Source organism: Polypterus senegalus, chromosome 3 (genome assembly GCF_016835505.1).
Source record: "Polypterus senegalus isolate Bchr_013 chromosome 3, ASM1683550v1, whole genome shotgun sequence".
In the NCBI taxonomy this organism is placed as follows: domain Eukaryota; kingdom Metazoa; phylum Chordata; class Cladistia; order Polypteriformes; family Polypteridae; genus Polypterus; species Polypterus senegalus.
In genome coordinates this window covers 182,200,234-182,217,925 of record NC_053156.1, presented here as the reverse complement: position 1 = coordinate 182,217,925, position 17,692 = coordinate 182,200,234, and the positions used below count along the sequence as shown (strand labels likewise).

The window sequence follows — 17,692 nt, the reverse complement described above, 5'->3', positions numbered from 1 at the left end:
AATAAACGTGGGTGATGATTAAAACGGTGTCCGTCTGTGTGTGTCCGGGCCGCTATCCTTCACACAGTCTAGACCACTTGATTTCATTTATTTGATATACCTAATCTGATTATTTCACTCAATAAATTTTTAATTTACTTAGGTTCTGCTTGTGCACAGTGACTGCTAAAATCTCAACATATAAAACTATATTGTATTAAATTGTGTGGAATGAACAATAATAAACAAACATGATTATTAACCAAATGTATATCATAATTTTTTTTTAAATGAAAATCAACAATAATAAAGCAATACCTCTTTAACAAAAATAGTTTGAATTTTAGCATATGTTTTACTGCAGCTTTTTCAATATTTTTGACTTTACTAAATTTAGCAAACTATTATTTCTTACAGATCACATTATTGAAAACAAACAATCATTTCCAATAAGCCCATCCATCCATCCATCCATCATCCAACCCACTATATATCCTAACTACAGGGTCACGGGGGGTCTGCTGGAGTAAGTCCAAATAAAAAATATAAATATAAGATTATTCAGATATCTGATAAAATATATTGTTCTTTGTAAAATACCATCTTATTTCGAGGGCTAACAGCCAAGTTACACAGATTATAGTATTTAGGGCAACAAAGTAACCAAACTGGACCATCTGCTTTAAGGCAAGTAGGGTGAGATAATACTTTGATTAAAAGGACAATTTGACAAATAAGTTCAAAAACAAGTTACTTACTTATAAAAGCCATTTGCTGATAGATTAACTCTATCAAAATATGCAGCTCTCACCTTTAAGAAAAAATATTAAATAAGAAATAAATACCCAGCTCTCAATTGTAATTTGAAATACATATATTATATACATTTCAGATGATAGTTTACCCAGTCCTCCCAAGTTCCATCAGGGTGCTTGTCCTGGTATGGCTTTAGACGCTTCAATATAGTTTGACAAGCATTCTGTGAAGTAATAATAAACAGCCTTAAATTTCATTGAATCTCATGAATATTGTATAGTTTTGCCACTATAGTATCAATGTATGTCTCAGTTGCTATTGAAAGTAAAATATTTGGCATACAGAAACCATTGCACAAATTCAGTGACACAGTGCAATGCCAGTAAAGCAATGTTCATTAATGTGACTTGCAAGTTACAGCATAAAGTACAACATGGTGGTGATCACCCTCAGCAGGAATTTAAACCAATATATAGTTCAATAAGTATATTGTTGTGTAATACAAGAAGGTAGTATTTTTGCTTTATTTTTTATATAGTTCAGACCTTTGTATCAGGATTTATGGGGTACCAAGGAGGGGTAATACCCCTGGTGATGACATACGTCTTGCTCCCTGGTGAGTAGCTACTCTATTGTTCCCACCTGCAACCCAATTATCACCTGTGACTACAAGGAGCTGGGTGCATGTGACAGCAGTCACACCCTGGTAAACAGTTTTCTATAAGCACGCTAAACCAGATGAGGATAACTGACGAGTTGCCAATCCTTGACGATTCAAGGATTGTTTCCCTAAGCATGCAAAGTATGGATCTGGCAGATGGTTCAGAAGAAACCTTAACTTGAGTCATGGACTGGATTGAAGACTCAACAAGATGCAGTGGAGCACTTAAAGCATGACAGGGCACTAAGAACATCAGTTTATGGATAGTCTGAGACGACAGAGTAAAGTCAATGAAGCACAACTCTTCCTCACTTTAAACCAAGTCACCCCAAAGTCACTCTTGTTATTCATTCATTTTTTTATGTTATCCTTCATACTAAAATCTTGTGGCAAAAGGTTAATGCTGAAATGGAAGAGGCGGGTAAGCAGTTAGCCATGAACCTACATGCAGGTGGCTCAGGCCATTGGGATGTTATTCATTGACATGGAGCAGTAAGTGGAGCTTGGCAAACACCTGAGCAACTGAGTAGCTGGTTTTAGGAATGCACTTCCCACCTCCATGGTTGAGGAAAGGGTTTTAAAAAGACGCCTACTCCAGTCTTGCCCTAGCCTATTTACCATGGCTGGTAAACCCTATAACATATATATTAGAAATCAAATCAAGGAGTATTTCCCTTAACTTTGGCAAATGGCATGTAGACCTCAGAGGAGAGGTTCCCTAATAGGATATGAATTAGACCAGTACAACACTGACATTACTGCTTGTTTGAGACTTGTCTTACAAGAGAAGGTGAAAAAAGTGAAAGGGTATGGGTACACATTTTTTGGAGTGGAAGAGGAACTCAAGACCACCATGAGGCTGGAGTCAGATTTGCAGTGAAGAGGAAAATTGCTGGATGTCCATAGGGTGTGAACAATCAGATTATGCCTTTGAAACTGACCTGTTTTATGGTAGGATGTATGTAACCATCATCAGCATGTTTGCTCCAACCATGACCAATCCTGGGGATGTCAAAGATTTTTACAAAAAAACTGCAATCATTCATCGCCAATGTTCCTAAAGCTCATCATTCTTGGTGATTTCAATGCAACAGTTGGCTCTGACCATATCCCCTGGGATGGGGTAATTGGAAAATAAGGCTATTTCAGATATTTGCTGAATATGAACTGCTTGTCACCAATACAGTCTTTTGCCATCCCTTTTCATCCTGCTATTCTCCACCATGTTGAATGGAATCTAATTACCCATGTCATTGTCTAGAAGAGACACAGACAGAATGTATGCAAGACATAGTCCATGTGTGGTGCCGATTTCTGGACAGATCATCAACTAATTATTCCCAAAGTAAATATTTGTATCCAGGCCAAGAGACACCCACAAGGAATGGATCATCTTTGCTGATGACTTGACACTCAATGCTAGTTCAGAGCCTGATATGTAGCACAGTTTGGGCGAGTTCTCTGATGTGTGTAGCAACTTTGGATTTATCATCATCACTAAGATGTCTGAAGTAATGCATCAGCCAATTTCAGGGCAACCAAACATTACAATAATTGATCAAACACTGACTGCAGTGAACAGTTTCAATTTTGTATTTATTTGTTTTTATTGTCATTTTGAATTAGTACTGTTAAAGTAAGTGTAACCTTTGGCAGACTTCATACTAACATCTGGAGCAGAAGAGGAATTAGCCACTTGATTAAGCTGAAGGTGTATAGAGCTGTAGTGCTCACCAGTTTGATTTACACCCATGAAATGTGAACAATATATCAGTGGCAAGTAAAGAAACTGAACAGCTTCCACACAGCTTGCTTTAGGAAGCACCTAAATATAAAGGGGAAAATTGGAATTCCAGATATTAAAGTTCTTATGGTGGACAACAGAAAGGAAAATGTGTAAACGGAGGCCAAAGTAAGCGGTACAAAGACAACTTTAAATTGTCACTAAAAGCATTTGCCATCAATCCAGATAAGTGTGAACTTACTGCCCAGGATCAGGTCAAGCGGTGTTGCTACCTTCAAAAAACACAGTGACACATGAGGTGGGAAGGACAGTTGCAGCAGAAAGATGCAAATTGGGAAGTAATGCTCTGCCCAGCAACCTCCAACATAACGTGGCTGCCATCCCCTGCCAACATTTTCCAGTAACTTTTCTTGCATGCATTGATCTCTTTAGCCATCTGTGTACCCACAGAGTGGCCTAAACCTCCTTAACTCATAGATAAGTATAGCGTTCTTTTTCACTGAGTGATGTAGAAACAACAGCAACAACAACCTTTGTAGCATCTAGGCTGTAATAATTATATTGGCAGTTTAATAATAAATAAATACATGTAAATAGAAAATTTTGCATGAATATGGGTGTGTATGAAATTGCTAAGATTTACTCTTGCCTTGTGCCTTTTGCTGATTAGGCTGAGCAGTTCCCCTGCTCTAAGCAAGTTTAGAAAAAAGCACAGTGGTTGATGCTGTTGCCACATATTTCCTTATTTACAGAATGGTACATTTCTCTGTGGAGTTTGCACATTCTATCTATGACTTCTTGAGTTTAAAACTGGGTGCTCTGACTTGTCCTTCCAAATCTTACAAATGGTGTGTTATAAATTAATGTCTCAAACCCAATCCAGAGTCTGTTCCTACTAATTTTTGCCCTAGCCCTTTGAACCTGGACTTGAAACCTGTGAACCTCAGTACTTTGGTATTCAAGGATGAATGCAAGCAACATTTGAACAGAATCTTATTTATAAAATTAGGCTTGAAAGAGTTTACTGTCCCATGGTGTTTTTGGAAATATTAACTCTAAAACTACTAGAGATAAACATGATTAAGCTGACTCATTGGAGACAGAGCATTATTATGTTTCTAAATTATGCTGGTTAAAACATGATTAGATGAACATTATTTGACTACTCATCTATATAACTAAAAGTAGTATTAAGTATTTATACTGTGTGTATACAGAAAATATAATACAGTCAAAAATTAATTAATAAAACCTTACTGTTTTAATTTATTCACTTCTTGAAATATTTACCTAGGATCAATATTGACCTTTATATGAAAATAAATTTATTGCAATACAATAAAATATTCCAAGTCACTCTCACCTTCCATCTACTTTCCTGGTGAGGGTGACAGTGAAAACAAAATGAGTCTGACAGATCAGAGTACCGTATCCTTTCTATGAGCTCCTGCTGAGGAATTCCTGGACAATGCTAAGTATATAATCAGTCTAGCATCTCTTAAGTCTTCATCCAATAAACTGACTTTCTAATCTGACTTACTTCTATATTACCAAGCTCTGTGCCTGTTCATGGTCAGTAAGACTTAAAATCCTGCACAGGAACCTCATTTTGGCTGCCTGTGCTCATAATCTCATTCTTTCAGTTGCTATCCAAAGTTTGTGGCAATAGATAATGAAGATTCCACTCCCAGTTTCACCAACAGGGACCAGTGCAACATCTACAAAACTGCTACCACTATACTGATTTGTCTATTAATCTAAGGTAGTTAAACTGAAAAATAACAGAAACACAAAACAACATTTTAATATGAAGGACCTAATATGAAGTAGTGGGCACCTTTTGCCTTCTAAATAGCTTCAGTTCTTCTTGGAATCCATCCATTATCCAACCCGCTATATTCTAACACAGGGTAACGGGGGTCTGCTGGAGCCAATGCCAGCCAACACAGGGCACAAGGCAGGAACAAACCCCAGGCAGGGCACCAGCCTACCGCAGGGCACACACACACCACACACTAGAAACCGGAGCACCTGGAGGAAACCCATGCAGACACGGGGAGAACATGCAAACTCCACACAGGGAGGACCCAGGAAGTGAACCCAGGTCTCCTTACTGCGAGGCAGCAGCGCTACCACTGCGCCACCGTGCCACCTGTGATACAAATTCTGAACCGTATGTACTAAGATAAGCCTCCAGTTTTTTGAGGGATAAAGGACTGGGGATTCTTTCATAGCTATAGGAATTTTTGCTGATGGCTGTCAATATCTGTCTATACTGACAATGTGGAATCTGTCTTCATTAAAGTCATTGTTGAGACTTTACCTGCCCCAGTTTGAAAGAGAATGCAGCATAACACAAGCATTATAAAAGTTGCGGATGATACCACCGTCATTTTTGTGGGTGACAAGTCAGCATACAGGAGGGAGGTGGCTGGCCCTGTGAAGTGGCGTTAGGGCAGTAATCTCTTTCTTAAACCAGCAAAAGGAAAGAGATGATTATTGACACATGGAGGGAGAGAGGTAAGCACCCATCACTGTACATTGCAGAGACTGAGGTGAAGAGAGCGGCCACATTTAAATTTCTTGATATTAACATCTCTGAGGATCTTATTTGAACCGATCATGTCATAGACCTGGCAGGGAAAGAGCGGCAGCAGTTGTATTTTCTGAGGAGGACTCAGCAAGTTTGGCATGCTGAGCACTATCCTCAGCAACGTCTACAGATGTACAATTGAGAGTAGCCTTACCTACTCCATCACAGTCTGGTTTGGGAACAGTACACCACAGGACCGCAAGGCTCTAGAGCAAGTGGTTAAATTGGTACAAAATATGTTTGGAACAGCACTCCCTACACTAGAGAACATCCATAACATTAGAGTTCTCAGGAGGGCTCATAACATTATTAAGGACACAACCCATCCACTACATAAACTGTCCATACTGCTACCATTAGGAAGACACTATAAGAGCATAGCAGCTACAAACATCAAGGCTAAAAGACATTTTTCCCCCTTATGCCATCAGCCTTGTAAATAGAACCCATCCACTGCCCCTCTCCTCAGCACTACAGGTTAGCATGTATCTGAAGGATGGAAGGCCATCTTGAGACCATATAACTGCAGAGCTTATATTGAAGCATGTATTTATTTGTATAAGCACTTTTACTTCTGTTTGATTTTGCATTTCTTTTTATTGTTGTGCATTTTTGTCTGTTGTTGTGTTTTCTTGTTAATTGCTGGATGACTCACAGAATAGATTTTCATTATACTGAGTACATATGACAATAACGTTAAAGTTTCAGTCTGAGTTTGAGAGTGAGTTGCTAGCTATTGTGTGGCTACAGGTCAGATCTGCCTGAATTTGTTCAATGTTTGGGTATGTATGTCAGCATAAACAGATAATTTGACAAAATGTGTGTTTTTTTTCAATAGCTTCAAGTCACCTAAATAATATTTATTGCTATCATTGACTTGTTGATTGTCTCATCTGATTTGTGATGAATGTGATGAAGGCGGCATGGTGGCGCAGTGGGTAGCGCTGCTGCCTCGCAGTTAGAAGACCTGGGTTCGCTTCCCAGGTCCTCCCTGCGTGGAGTCTGCATGTTCTCCCTGTGTCTTTGTGAGTTTCCTCCGGTTTCCGCCTACAGTCCAAAGACATGCAGGTTAGGTGAATTGGTGATCCTAAATTGTGCTTGGTGTGTGGGTGTGTTTCCTGTCTTGCGCCCTGTGTTGGCTGGGATTGGCTCCAGCAGACCCCTGTGACCTTGTAGTTAGGATATAGCGGGTTGGATAATGGATGGATGATTTGTGATGTATGTTATAATAAGTAAACTGTGCAGAATTTTGTAAAAGCCAAGAGATCCAGTAATATCATTGTGGAATAATTATTTCAGTCATATAAAAAAGAGGAGTAACTACTGAAGAGTTTAGTGAAACACTTTCTCCCACATAGGTGTGGTGCATGGCCAGCCTTTTATCCAGGCCAGTACCCCCAGGCCGCCAGAGGGAGCCATCCCTATGACATGGAGATGCTTCAGATTCCAGCAGGGCATCATGGACTATGGAGTTTTCCTGTTAAGCCCTGCTGGATAACATCTGGGCCACCAGGGGTCGCTCCAGGGAGAACCAGGGACTACTATTTTCCCTATGCTCCGGAAGTACTTCCAAGTCACATGAACGGAAGGAATGATGTACTTCCGGGGTGAAAAAAAGGACTTTTATCTGACCCGAAAGTGATAAGGAATTTTGGACGGAAGGAAGAGAAACACTTCCGGGTCAGGAACTATATAAGAACTTTGGGAACTCCCAGACGAGGAGCTGAGCTGGGTGGTAGGAGGGCAACGCGTCTGGGAGTGGTGGAGAGTTTATTATTAAGTATTGTTTTGGTTTGTTTATGAATATAGTGGAGGAGAAGGTGCTTTGTGCACTGTGGCATTTAAATAAAGTCGATTATTGGACTTTTACCTGGTGTCTGGAGTCTTGGACAGGGGTTCAAGGGAGTGATACAGCCCTAATCTGTCACAAGGGTAATCTCTAAAAAAAGTGGATTTTACTTAAATATCCCCTGGTGAAATTTTACAGCACTTTATTCTACACTATCCCAATTTCTTTCCTGTTCCTGGTATCCCTTTACCAGCTAGAGAATTTCTCATGATAAATCTTTTAACAGTAACTTTCAAAACCAGGCATATTTTCATAAAATGACCTTGTGTATACAAAATGAAACCTGCTATATTTTAATATTATTCAATAATTTTATCATCATGTTTACAATAGTTTATGTACTTTTTAATGTTAAAAGTTGTAATACAAAAAGCCACAGTCGGGATAATCATCATTTTACTTACATAGATGGCCATTCCATTTAAATCAGAGCTGACAGAAGCTGCAGTGGCTGATGTGTTTGGGACTGTGTTGGTGCTTGTTTCACTGACATAGATCTTGGAGACAGGAATCTTTAAAACTTTACTGGCAACCTGGAGATGAGTAAGAATGTTAATAAGGTTAATAAAATGTTGCAGGATTGAAAAATATGGAGAATATGGGTCATTAAAAGACAATTTTTCTTAATTAGTGTGTTTCTTTAGAGGTTCATATTTAATCATTGCAAAAGCAAGAGACAAATTCCAATGCATGTGACACTGGATACATATTATTTAATTTACCTGAAGCCTGCATAAACTTTATAGCTGAAATACACAGACAACATTTTATATCAACCTCTCTTAGAGACTACTGTATATAGATTTTGTACAAATGACTAAACAATTTAAAGAAGAATAGCCTTTCATCCATGACAACGGATTCTCTGAATTGTTCACACCAAAATATGAAATATGAAGGAAAGTAAAAATATTATCTGTTATGTGTTGATAAAAATACAGAAAGATTACAGAGTTTTGTGTGCCTCATTTTTCAATATAGTTTCTTAAGTTTGGCAGAACTCAAGCAAAGGTCAACACACATGCACTATTACCACTGCAGCCATAAATATAAAAAAAGTAAAAAATGACTACAAATACTTTTTTACTTAACCATGTAAAACAGACAAAATAGCTTGTGTTAACATTCATTTAAGACACGCAAGTATTCATAATCCCTTTGTAACTAAAAATTGATAAATGACTAGACAAAGCCAATAAAAGAGGGCCTTTGCCTTCAGTGAAAATAGGTATTTCAAGAAATTGTTAAATTGATCTTTGTCTACATGAAAGTTATCTATTCAGATGCCACATTGAAGACATCAATGTCAAGGTAAATGTCATTACTCCAAAATGAAACATGAAACACAGCAAAAGCCACAGGGAATATACTTGAATTGCATACAATATGCCTGTAAATGTAATTAATTTTTCATCTGGTTAATCTACTATAGTTTTGGCCTACTCACCTATCATTCACCATTAAATACTTGAACTGAAAGTAGAAATGTTCTCTTAAATGATATAGATTGTATTTAATACTAGCTGTGCTACCCGGCTTTGCCTGGAAAATTTCATAAGACGATAATCATCAGTTATAATCCATCCATACATCCATTAGCCAACCCGCTATATCCTAACTACAGGGTCACGGGGCTCTGCTGGAGCCAATCCCAGCCAACACAGGGCACAAGGCAGGAAACAAACCCCGAGCAGGGCGCCAGCCCACCGCAGATCACTTATAATGTTGCTGGTTAATCAGGTGTATCAGAAGTACTAGTATGTAACTAATTCAGTCATTTTCTGTATATCATACATTTGTTCATAACCAAAGGCTAACATAATTGGCAGGCAGTGTGTTGTAGTGGTTAAGGCATTGAAACCCTTACGTTGTGGGTTCAAATCTTGCTACTGAGACTGTGTGATAATGCAAACGTCACTTTACCTGGCTGTAGTCGAATTGGTAAAACAAAAGAAATGTAACTAATTGTTTCTCAAATGTTGTAGGTCACTTTGGATAAAGACATCACTCAGACATTACTCTTGAACATGTTATACTGTACACAATTACTCATGAGTAAAACTTTTCTGCATTAGATCAATTCCTGCTTTTTTCACCTTTTCCTAGTGACTTTGCTGTTATAGATGGTCCTTACAAAATGCAATTGTACAGGAAAGTATGTTCTTTTGACATGAAATTGGTAATCTGTAGGAACAATGTGAAATTTTGTTTATATATTATTATCATTATTAGATGTTTATGCCATTTTTCATTTGTTTACACCAGGGGTCTCCAACCTTTTTTCATAGAAGGGCTAGTTTGAAAAAAATGAAAGTGTTCGTGTGCTACCTACATTTTATATTTATTAATTTATTGTATTAAATATATTTAGAAAAAATCATATCACATCCAGATCAGTTAAAAAGTCACTGAACCTGAAAAGCCTCACAGTATAACTCAGTCTAACAAGTCACACCAAGGCATTAAAAGATAGTGCTAAACTGTGGTGATATACAACTACCTTGAATTTTCTGTTTAACGTGCCCCAGCACTAATTTCTCAAAGGGCTTCATCCCTATTAAAGTGTGTGTCACCATTCTGTAGTTATTGAGACAGTCCACTTTTATTTTTTGATAATTGTTGTCCATTTTAAATCTGAGCTGAACATGAAGCTTGATTCCTCCCTTTAAGTTTCAGTATCTCAGCACAGGCTCAAACAATGCTCTGAACTTGATTATGGGGTTTGCCAAGTGTTTCTTGTAGGCTTCTGACATTTAAAACAAATAAATTAATGAAACCGACAATAGAATGAATGTCCACAGCATTGTCAATTTCTGCATTGCACTACTTTAAGAGTTTTCCTAATGCACCACAGAGTAATGCCCATACTGTTTTTTTTGTTATTAAGTACAGGCCTTACCAGACATGTAAGTATATGGAGTGATATACCATATATAATAAAGCTAAAAATGGCTGCATGTAATTCACCTGTTGCAGTATAATTTTTTCAGAACATTGCATCTCCTCCTGAGCATGGGTGACATGCTACTTGCATGAGGCGGAAGGCTTACATAAATTAAAAATTAACTTAAATAAACTTTAAAACAAAAGTCAACATTTGAGAAAATATAATTTAACCTTGCAGCACCAGCTGTCAAATACTTAATACCATTTCACACAGCTACAGAAAAAGTAAAAGCAAAAAAAAAAAAAAAAGACAATACCTGGATCATCTTGGTATGAAGACCTTGACCCATTTCAGTCCCACCATGGGTTAGAAGTACTGAACCATCAGTATAAACATGGACCAGAGCCCCTGCCTAAAAATTCAATAAATTACTTGCATTGCTCGAAAAAATCTATTCACTTTAGTTCAGTTATTACAATGATAGTCATATGTGAATTTATACAGTATAGTTTGAAGTTGCACTTTTTTCTTTTTTTTACTGTGTATTTAAACTTATTCTGTATTTGTATGTAGTGTGTCGGATGGCTGGGGTCACTGGGTGTTATAAAAGGGTTCACCTCACTCTATTAGGGGAGCAGGATTTGGGAGGAAAAAGACAGAAAAGAGAAGAAAAGGACAGTGAGCATTTGTGGGGTTTATGCTCTGTGTACTGTGTGTAGCAGGAGAAAATAATAAAAAGTGCGTGCTTTTGCACATTGTTGTGCCTCAGTGTCTGCCTGTAGCCAGACTGGTCTTTTACAGTATGTAAGGTCAGTGAAGACTATTGAACAAAACCATACATTAAATGAAATATGTTTGACAATAATGAAAATTGTTGCAAATATTTACTGTGTTAAAAACATTTTCACACCTAATCACATTATTTCTGGAAAATAAAATGTATTAGTGATCTCTGGCACTGTGGTGGGAAAATATTTTATTGCTTAATGATTAAAAAAAATCCACAGTACTATGCAAACCAAAAAAGTTCTTTTCAAACATATAATATACACTCACCTAAATGATTATTAAGAACAACATATTAATACGGTGTTTGACCCCCTTTCGCCTTCAGAACTGCCTTAATTCTACGTGGCATTGATTCAACAAGGTGCTGAAAGCATTCTTTAGAAATGTTGGTCCATATTGATAGGATAGCATCTTGCAGTTGATGGAGATTTGTGGGATGCACATCCAGGGCACGAAGCTCCCGTTCCACCACATCCCAAAGATGCTCTATTGGGTTGAGATCTGGTGACTGTGGGGGCCATTTTAGTACAGTAAACTCATTGTCATGTTCAAGAAACCAATTTGAAATGATTCAAGCTTTGTGACATGGTGCATTATCCTGCTGGAAGTAGCCATCAGAGGATGGGTACATGGTGGTCATGAAGGGATGGACATGGTCAGAAACAATGCTCAGGTAGCCCGTGGCATTTAAACGATGCCCAATTGGCACTAAGGGGCCTAAAGTGTGCCAAGAAAACATCCCCCACACCATTACACCACCACCACCAGCCTGCACAGTGGTAACAAGGCATGATGGATCCATGTTCTCATTCTGTTTACGCCAAATTCTGACTCTACCATTTGAATGTCTCAACAGAAATCGAGACTCATCAGACCAGGCAACATTTTTCCAGTCTTCAACTGTCCAATTTTGGTGAGCTTGTGCAAATTGTAGCCTCTTTTTCCTATTTGTAGTGGAGACGAGTGGTACCAGGTGGGGTCTTCTGCTGTTGTAGCCCATCCGCCTCAAGGTTGTGCGTATTGTGGCTTCACAAATGCTTTGCTGCATACCTCGGTTGTAACGAGTGGTTATTTCAGTCAAAGTTGCTCTTCTATCAGCTTGTATCAGTCGGCCCATTCTCCTCTGACCTCTAGCATCAACAAGGCATTTTCGCCCACAGGACTGCCGCATACTGGATGTTTTTCCCTTTTCACACCATTCTTTGTGAACCCTAGAAATGGTTGTGCATGAAAATCCCAGTAACTGAGCAGATTGTGAAATACTCAGACCGGCCCGTCTGGCACCAACAACCATGCCACACTCAAAATTGCTTAAATCACCTTTCTTTCCCATTCTGACATTCAGTTTGGAGTTCAGGAGATTGTCTTGACCAGGACCACACCCCTAAATGCATTGAAGCAACTGCCATGTGATTGGTTGATTAGATAATTGCATTAATGAGAAATTGAACAGGTGTTCCTAATAATCCTTTAGGTGAGTGTACATCAATGCATTTTGCATATTAAAAGTGATGTCATTTAGCAGAACTCATAAGTTATATAGAAAATAAAATGTTTTGTTGACTATACATAATTTGAAAGAAGCACACCTGATTTAAGAATGTGACTGTAAAACTAATTCCAAATTTTGTTGGTATGATGGCAAGTCCTCTTTTCTTCCATCGATGTTGCCTGCAAGGGAAGAAGTACCATTTCTGTTATTTTTATAATGTTATCAGAAGTTATTGTAGAGTCCACCCTCTTTTAAGAGACACCTAAACAACAGTAAGACTCAAAAGAGCAAATATCCATGGGAGGTCTTGATATTGGAAGTATATTAAGGAACAACAAAAGGGATGAGAAGAGCTCCTCCAAATTCCACCATGATTAGTGTGGAGAAACCTATGGCCATGTGGTGATGATAGTATATTTTTTTGTTTGACTAGTGATGCATTTTCTTGCAATTATTGGTAAGTTTTTTATATGCTTAACTATATCAAACAGGTGTTAAAAACTAAGACATTTTAAGTAAGATTAAACAAAGAACATGCATGAGCCACATGCTGGTCCCTGGAGCTGCTGTCTAGACTCTTAACCTCTAGCTCACCTCCGAAATGTTACAAGCTAGGGCCGTCACTTTGCAAGAAAGTTATAGTACTTGTCGGGCACTTCTGAACAGCTGCTGAAGTGGTGGTCTTACAAAAACAGCAAGAAGTTGAAGCTGGAAGTTCACAGGCAAAGTTGCAGACAGGAAACAGAGAGCTACAGACAGTCAGAACATGGGAGTGACACAGACTCCTGGGGAAAAGTGATTTAGGGTGTAAGTAAGATGGTCATTTTAGTAAATAATGTGTGCTGCATTATTTTTATTTATTTATATACTGCTTATATAACAGCAGATTACTCAAAAAGCATAAGGAAAGTGACAGGATCAGGAATTGTGGACAAGCCCAGGGCTTTTAGAACAAGAACAGGCCATTCAACCCAACAAGCTCATCCATCCTATTCACCCATATTGTCCAAAATAACATCAAATCAAGATTTGAAGGTCCCTGAAATTCTGCCCTCCATCATTTTTGCCATGTATCTATGGCTCTTTGTGCGAATAAAAACTTGTGAAAAATCTGCCCTTAACAACCCTCAAGCTGTGTCTTAATGCTATTGGTGCAGAATTTATTTTAAAGTAACAGCTTGGACCTACTATAATAATTCCTTTCATAATTTTAAACACTTCAATCAAGCCCCCTCTTCATCTCCGTTTGCATAAACTGAAAAGGTTCATCTCCCTAAATCTCTCCTCATAGTTTATATCTCTTAATCCCGGAATTACTTTTCTCTGGACTTTGTCTAGTGATGTTATGTTTTCTTGTAATATTGAGACCAAAACTAAACACAGCACTCCAGGTGAGTCCCCACTAGTGTGTTATATAACTTAAACATAACCTTATTATGACTTATACACTACACATTATCTTACATCTTATTATCTTTTACTGATCGCTTCTGTACACTACCTATATACAGTATACTGTATAGTGATGAGTCCAATATGATTTATACATGGATTCTTCTCATTAGGTGTACTTTTAAGTTTTAGACTTTCAATTGAGTTTTCAAATTTAACATTTTTACGTCCTACATGTAATACTTTACATTTGCTTACAATTAAATTTCATTTGCCTCAAATTTACCAAAGCCTATCTGCTATCCAAAACTCTCTTTAAAAATGTATCTGCTCTTCTGCTTAGTGTGATATCCCCTGAAAACTTAACCAGCTTACTGATTATATTCTTGTCCAGATCGCTTATGTATATAAAAAAGAGCAGCGGCCCCAGCACTGATCCCTGAGGCATGCCACTTTTAACATCACCTAATTCTGAAAAAGTTCCCTTCACCTTTATCGTTTGCATCCTATGTTTGAGCCAATTTTATATCCACTTACAGACAGTGCCCTGAATTACCACTTACCATTACCATTAGTTTGACCACCAACCTTTCATGTGGTAAATTATCTTCTGAAAATCAAGATAAATGATAGCTTACACACCTCCCTTATAGTATGGTTTTATTGCTTCCTCAAAGAATTCCAACATATTACTGAAAGAAGACCTATGAATCCATGGAGTATTTGCTAATAGTCTTATTTCAAACATGTGCTGGTCAATCATTTCCTTAATAATTGCTTCCATTAATTTACCTTTAATGCATTTTATGTGAACTGGCCTATAGTTAATATCTTTTTATACAAAGAGATAATATTTGATTTAATTTGATTTCCTTTAATAATCATTTCTATGTGTTTACATGCATAAAAATGAAATCGTGTTTTGCGTTAAACACCAAAAAAAAAAAAAAACAGTGCAAAATAAAAAATATATAAACCTAAAATACTCTTTTGTATCACACTACTCACATTAATTAAGAAGGTTTAAGAGTCTGAGTGTTTTGAGAAAAAATCTGTTCAGTAACCTTGTAAATCTTACTTAGATATTCCCTGGCTTGACTAAGAGAAATGTTAAATACACCCGTGAAGACATCCAACAACTTTTCTGCTCAATCCTTCAGAACACAATCCAATACACTAGGCCTATAGCCTGTAACTGTCTGAAATCGCTGCCACAAGTGCTGTTTATCTTTTTTTGTTAATAGAATGACTAAATTAGTTTTTAGTTTTAGTTATTATTTTGCTATCCTCCAATCTTTAGCAATTCCCCTAGTGTATAGAGATATTGGAAAAATATCTGCCAAGTGTTTAAATATATACTCACTAATTTCCTTTAAACACTCAAATATTATTGGGTTGTGGTGATTTGTTAGATTTCAGTCTATTTTATCCAAGCAGCACTTCCCCCTCTGCAATTTCAAAATTACTTATTACGGCTTTAGCAGTCCCAATTATTTATTCACAATTCGGACTGTGAGGACATATTCACCAAACACGGCTACACTAATTGGAAAAAAGCTCTAGAAAAAGACGGTGGCGGCTTCCACAAACACGCGTCTAGTATCCCACACCTTAGAGCCATGTCTGCATGGCAAGAGTATCGGCGCCGGGCAGAGACTGGTGAAAGCATAGTTCAACTACTGAATCCAACCCAGATACAAAAGAATAGATATTATGTGAAAAGCATTGGGGAGGCCGTTCAGTTCCTTGCAGTCAATGAACTGGCTCTGCGTGGTCACAATCACGAAGGCGGGGAGGAAGGACTTTTCCTTAAGTTCTTTGATTACACAATCAAAAAAGATGCCAAACTTGCAGAAATTGTAAAATACATCCCAGACAATGCAAAATACACATCCAATGTAATTCAAAATCAAATAATTGAGACTCTTGCCAAAATGGTGGTAAAAGATATCAGGACCAAATATGAAAAAGCTGACTCTCCTGGATTTTGCATTAAAAGTGATGGTACCAGGGATCGCTGTAACATTGAGAATTTGTCTGTAGTGATTAGATTTGTCCAGAACTCCATCCCCGAAGAACCTGATTGGCTTAATTGAACTGAATCAGCTTGATGCTGAATATATTTGTAACCAAATTCTGTCACATCTCTCTGAGTTAGGTTACAGCCCAGACAATTTAGTGTGTCAGTGTTTTGATGGTACTTCTGTCATGTCTGGGGCAAGGGGTGGTTTCCAGGCTTTGTTAAAAAACAAAGTTGGTAAGTTTATTCCATATGTACACTGCTACAACCACCACCTCCATTTACCGGTGATACATGCAATGGAATCAGAACTTCTGGCTAAGAAGTTCTTTGACTGGTCAAATTCATTGAACACATTTTGTCACAGACATTATGTTTCACATACATACAATATACCCACACTTTCAAGACTTTTAGAAATATGATGGACCAGTCATTATGATGTCACAAAGTCCATTGTCAACAATGAGGAAGCTATAAGGGGGCCTCTCTCATAGGTAGCAGAGGCTGACACTGTCCCTTTTGACATTTGCATAGAGGCATGTGGTCTTTTGACCCAATTAAAAAAGCAGAATTTCTTCAATACAGGAAAATTCCTCCTTCAAAAGAAACTAGCCAATGCAATTCTACAGGCACATGAAGTGGATTTGTGCACGGCTGGGGAGGTGGTGACAGCTTCACTGGCCACACTGAAGGAGATGAGACTCATTCTGGGAGGGGCATTTCTCTCAGTGTGAAAGTAGGCCTACCAATTTGCTCAAAAGGAAACGGAAAGTTAACTCACAGCTTGATGATAGTACCTGTATTGTCGTGTCTACACTTGGGCATGGTGACTCTGATGAACAAATTGCTCCTAATCAGACTTTTAAAAGGGCTATGTTCAGCATTCTTGATAGAGCTATTGTGGAAATGGAGACAAGATTCTCTCAGAGAAATGTTGAATCATTGAGGGCCACATTGCTTCTCCTGCCAAAATCAGAATTATTTCTTGATCATTCTCTCCTGAAATCACTTCAGGCACTTGCAGGCACAGAGCAAAACAGCATGACTTGCAAATTACTGTGGCAAAAGCAATGTTGATCAATAAGCTGCCAGCTGATGCTAATCTCTCTGAAGCATGCAAATGCATTCAGCAGTACAAAAAGGCCTTCCCTATATGTTGCATTCGCTATATGTCACAGCACTCATCATTGGTGTGGTTCTCTACTTTAAAGTGCATTCTCACTCCTCTCCGCCAAACAATACTGCATTCAAGGAAGAGAAATTTAGTCATTCTGGCACATGAGAAGAACATCACAGAAAATCTAGACATGAATGAATTTATTTCAGAATTTGCCAAGAGTAACTGCAGACCGGTCCTGTAGATAATATCCAGGTTAAACACTGGAAACTGATATCCTATAGCCTCCCTAATGACTACAATGAGCCACGTTTCTGTTCTTGCTCTCATATGTTGTATACATTTGACTTTATTGGTATTTACCTTGTAGATGTAGTTCTATATTTGTTCACAAAAATAATACAAGTTCC

The 17,692-nt window shown here is 37.9% G+C and overlaps 1 protein-coding gene across 1 annotated transcript in view; it reads right to left on the bottom strand.

Annotated features, from left to right (window-relative positions):
- The window catches only part of xdh (xanthine dehydrogenase), a 254,547-nt gene that overhangs the window by 46,398 nt on the left and 190,457 nt on the right, over positions 1–17,692 (bottom strand). Inside the window, exons 27-31 of the mRNA XM_039748282.1 lie at positions 12,848–12,929; positions 10,786–10,881; positions 7,987–8,115; positions 884–958; positions 738–790 (exon numbers count right to left, since the gene is read on the bottom strand). Coding sequence (XP_039604216.1) covers positions 738–790; positions 884–958; positions 7,987–8,115; positions 10,786–10,881; positions 12,848–12,929 — 435 coding nt within the window. The remainder of the gene's footprint in view (positions 1–737; positions 791–883; positions 959–7,986; positions 8,116–10,785; positions 10,882–12,847; positions 12,930–17,692) is intronic.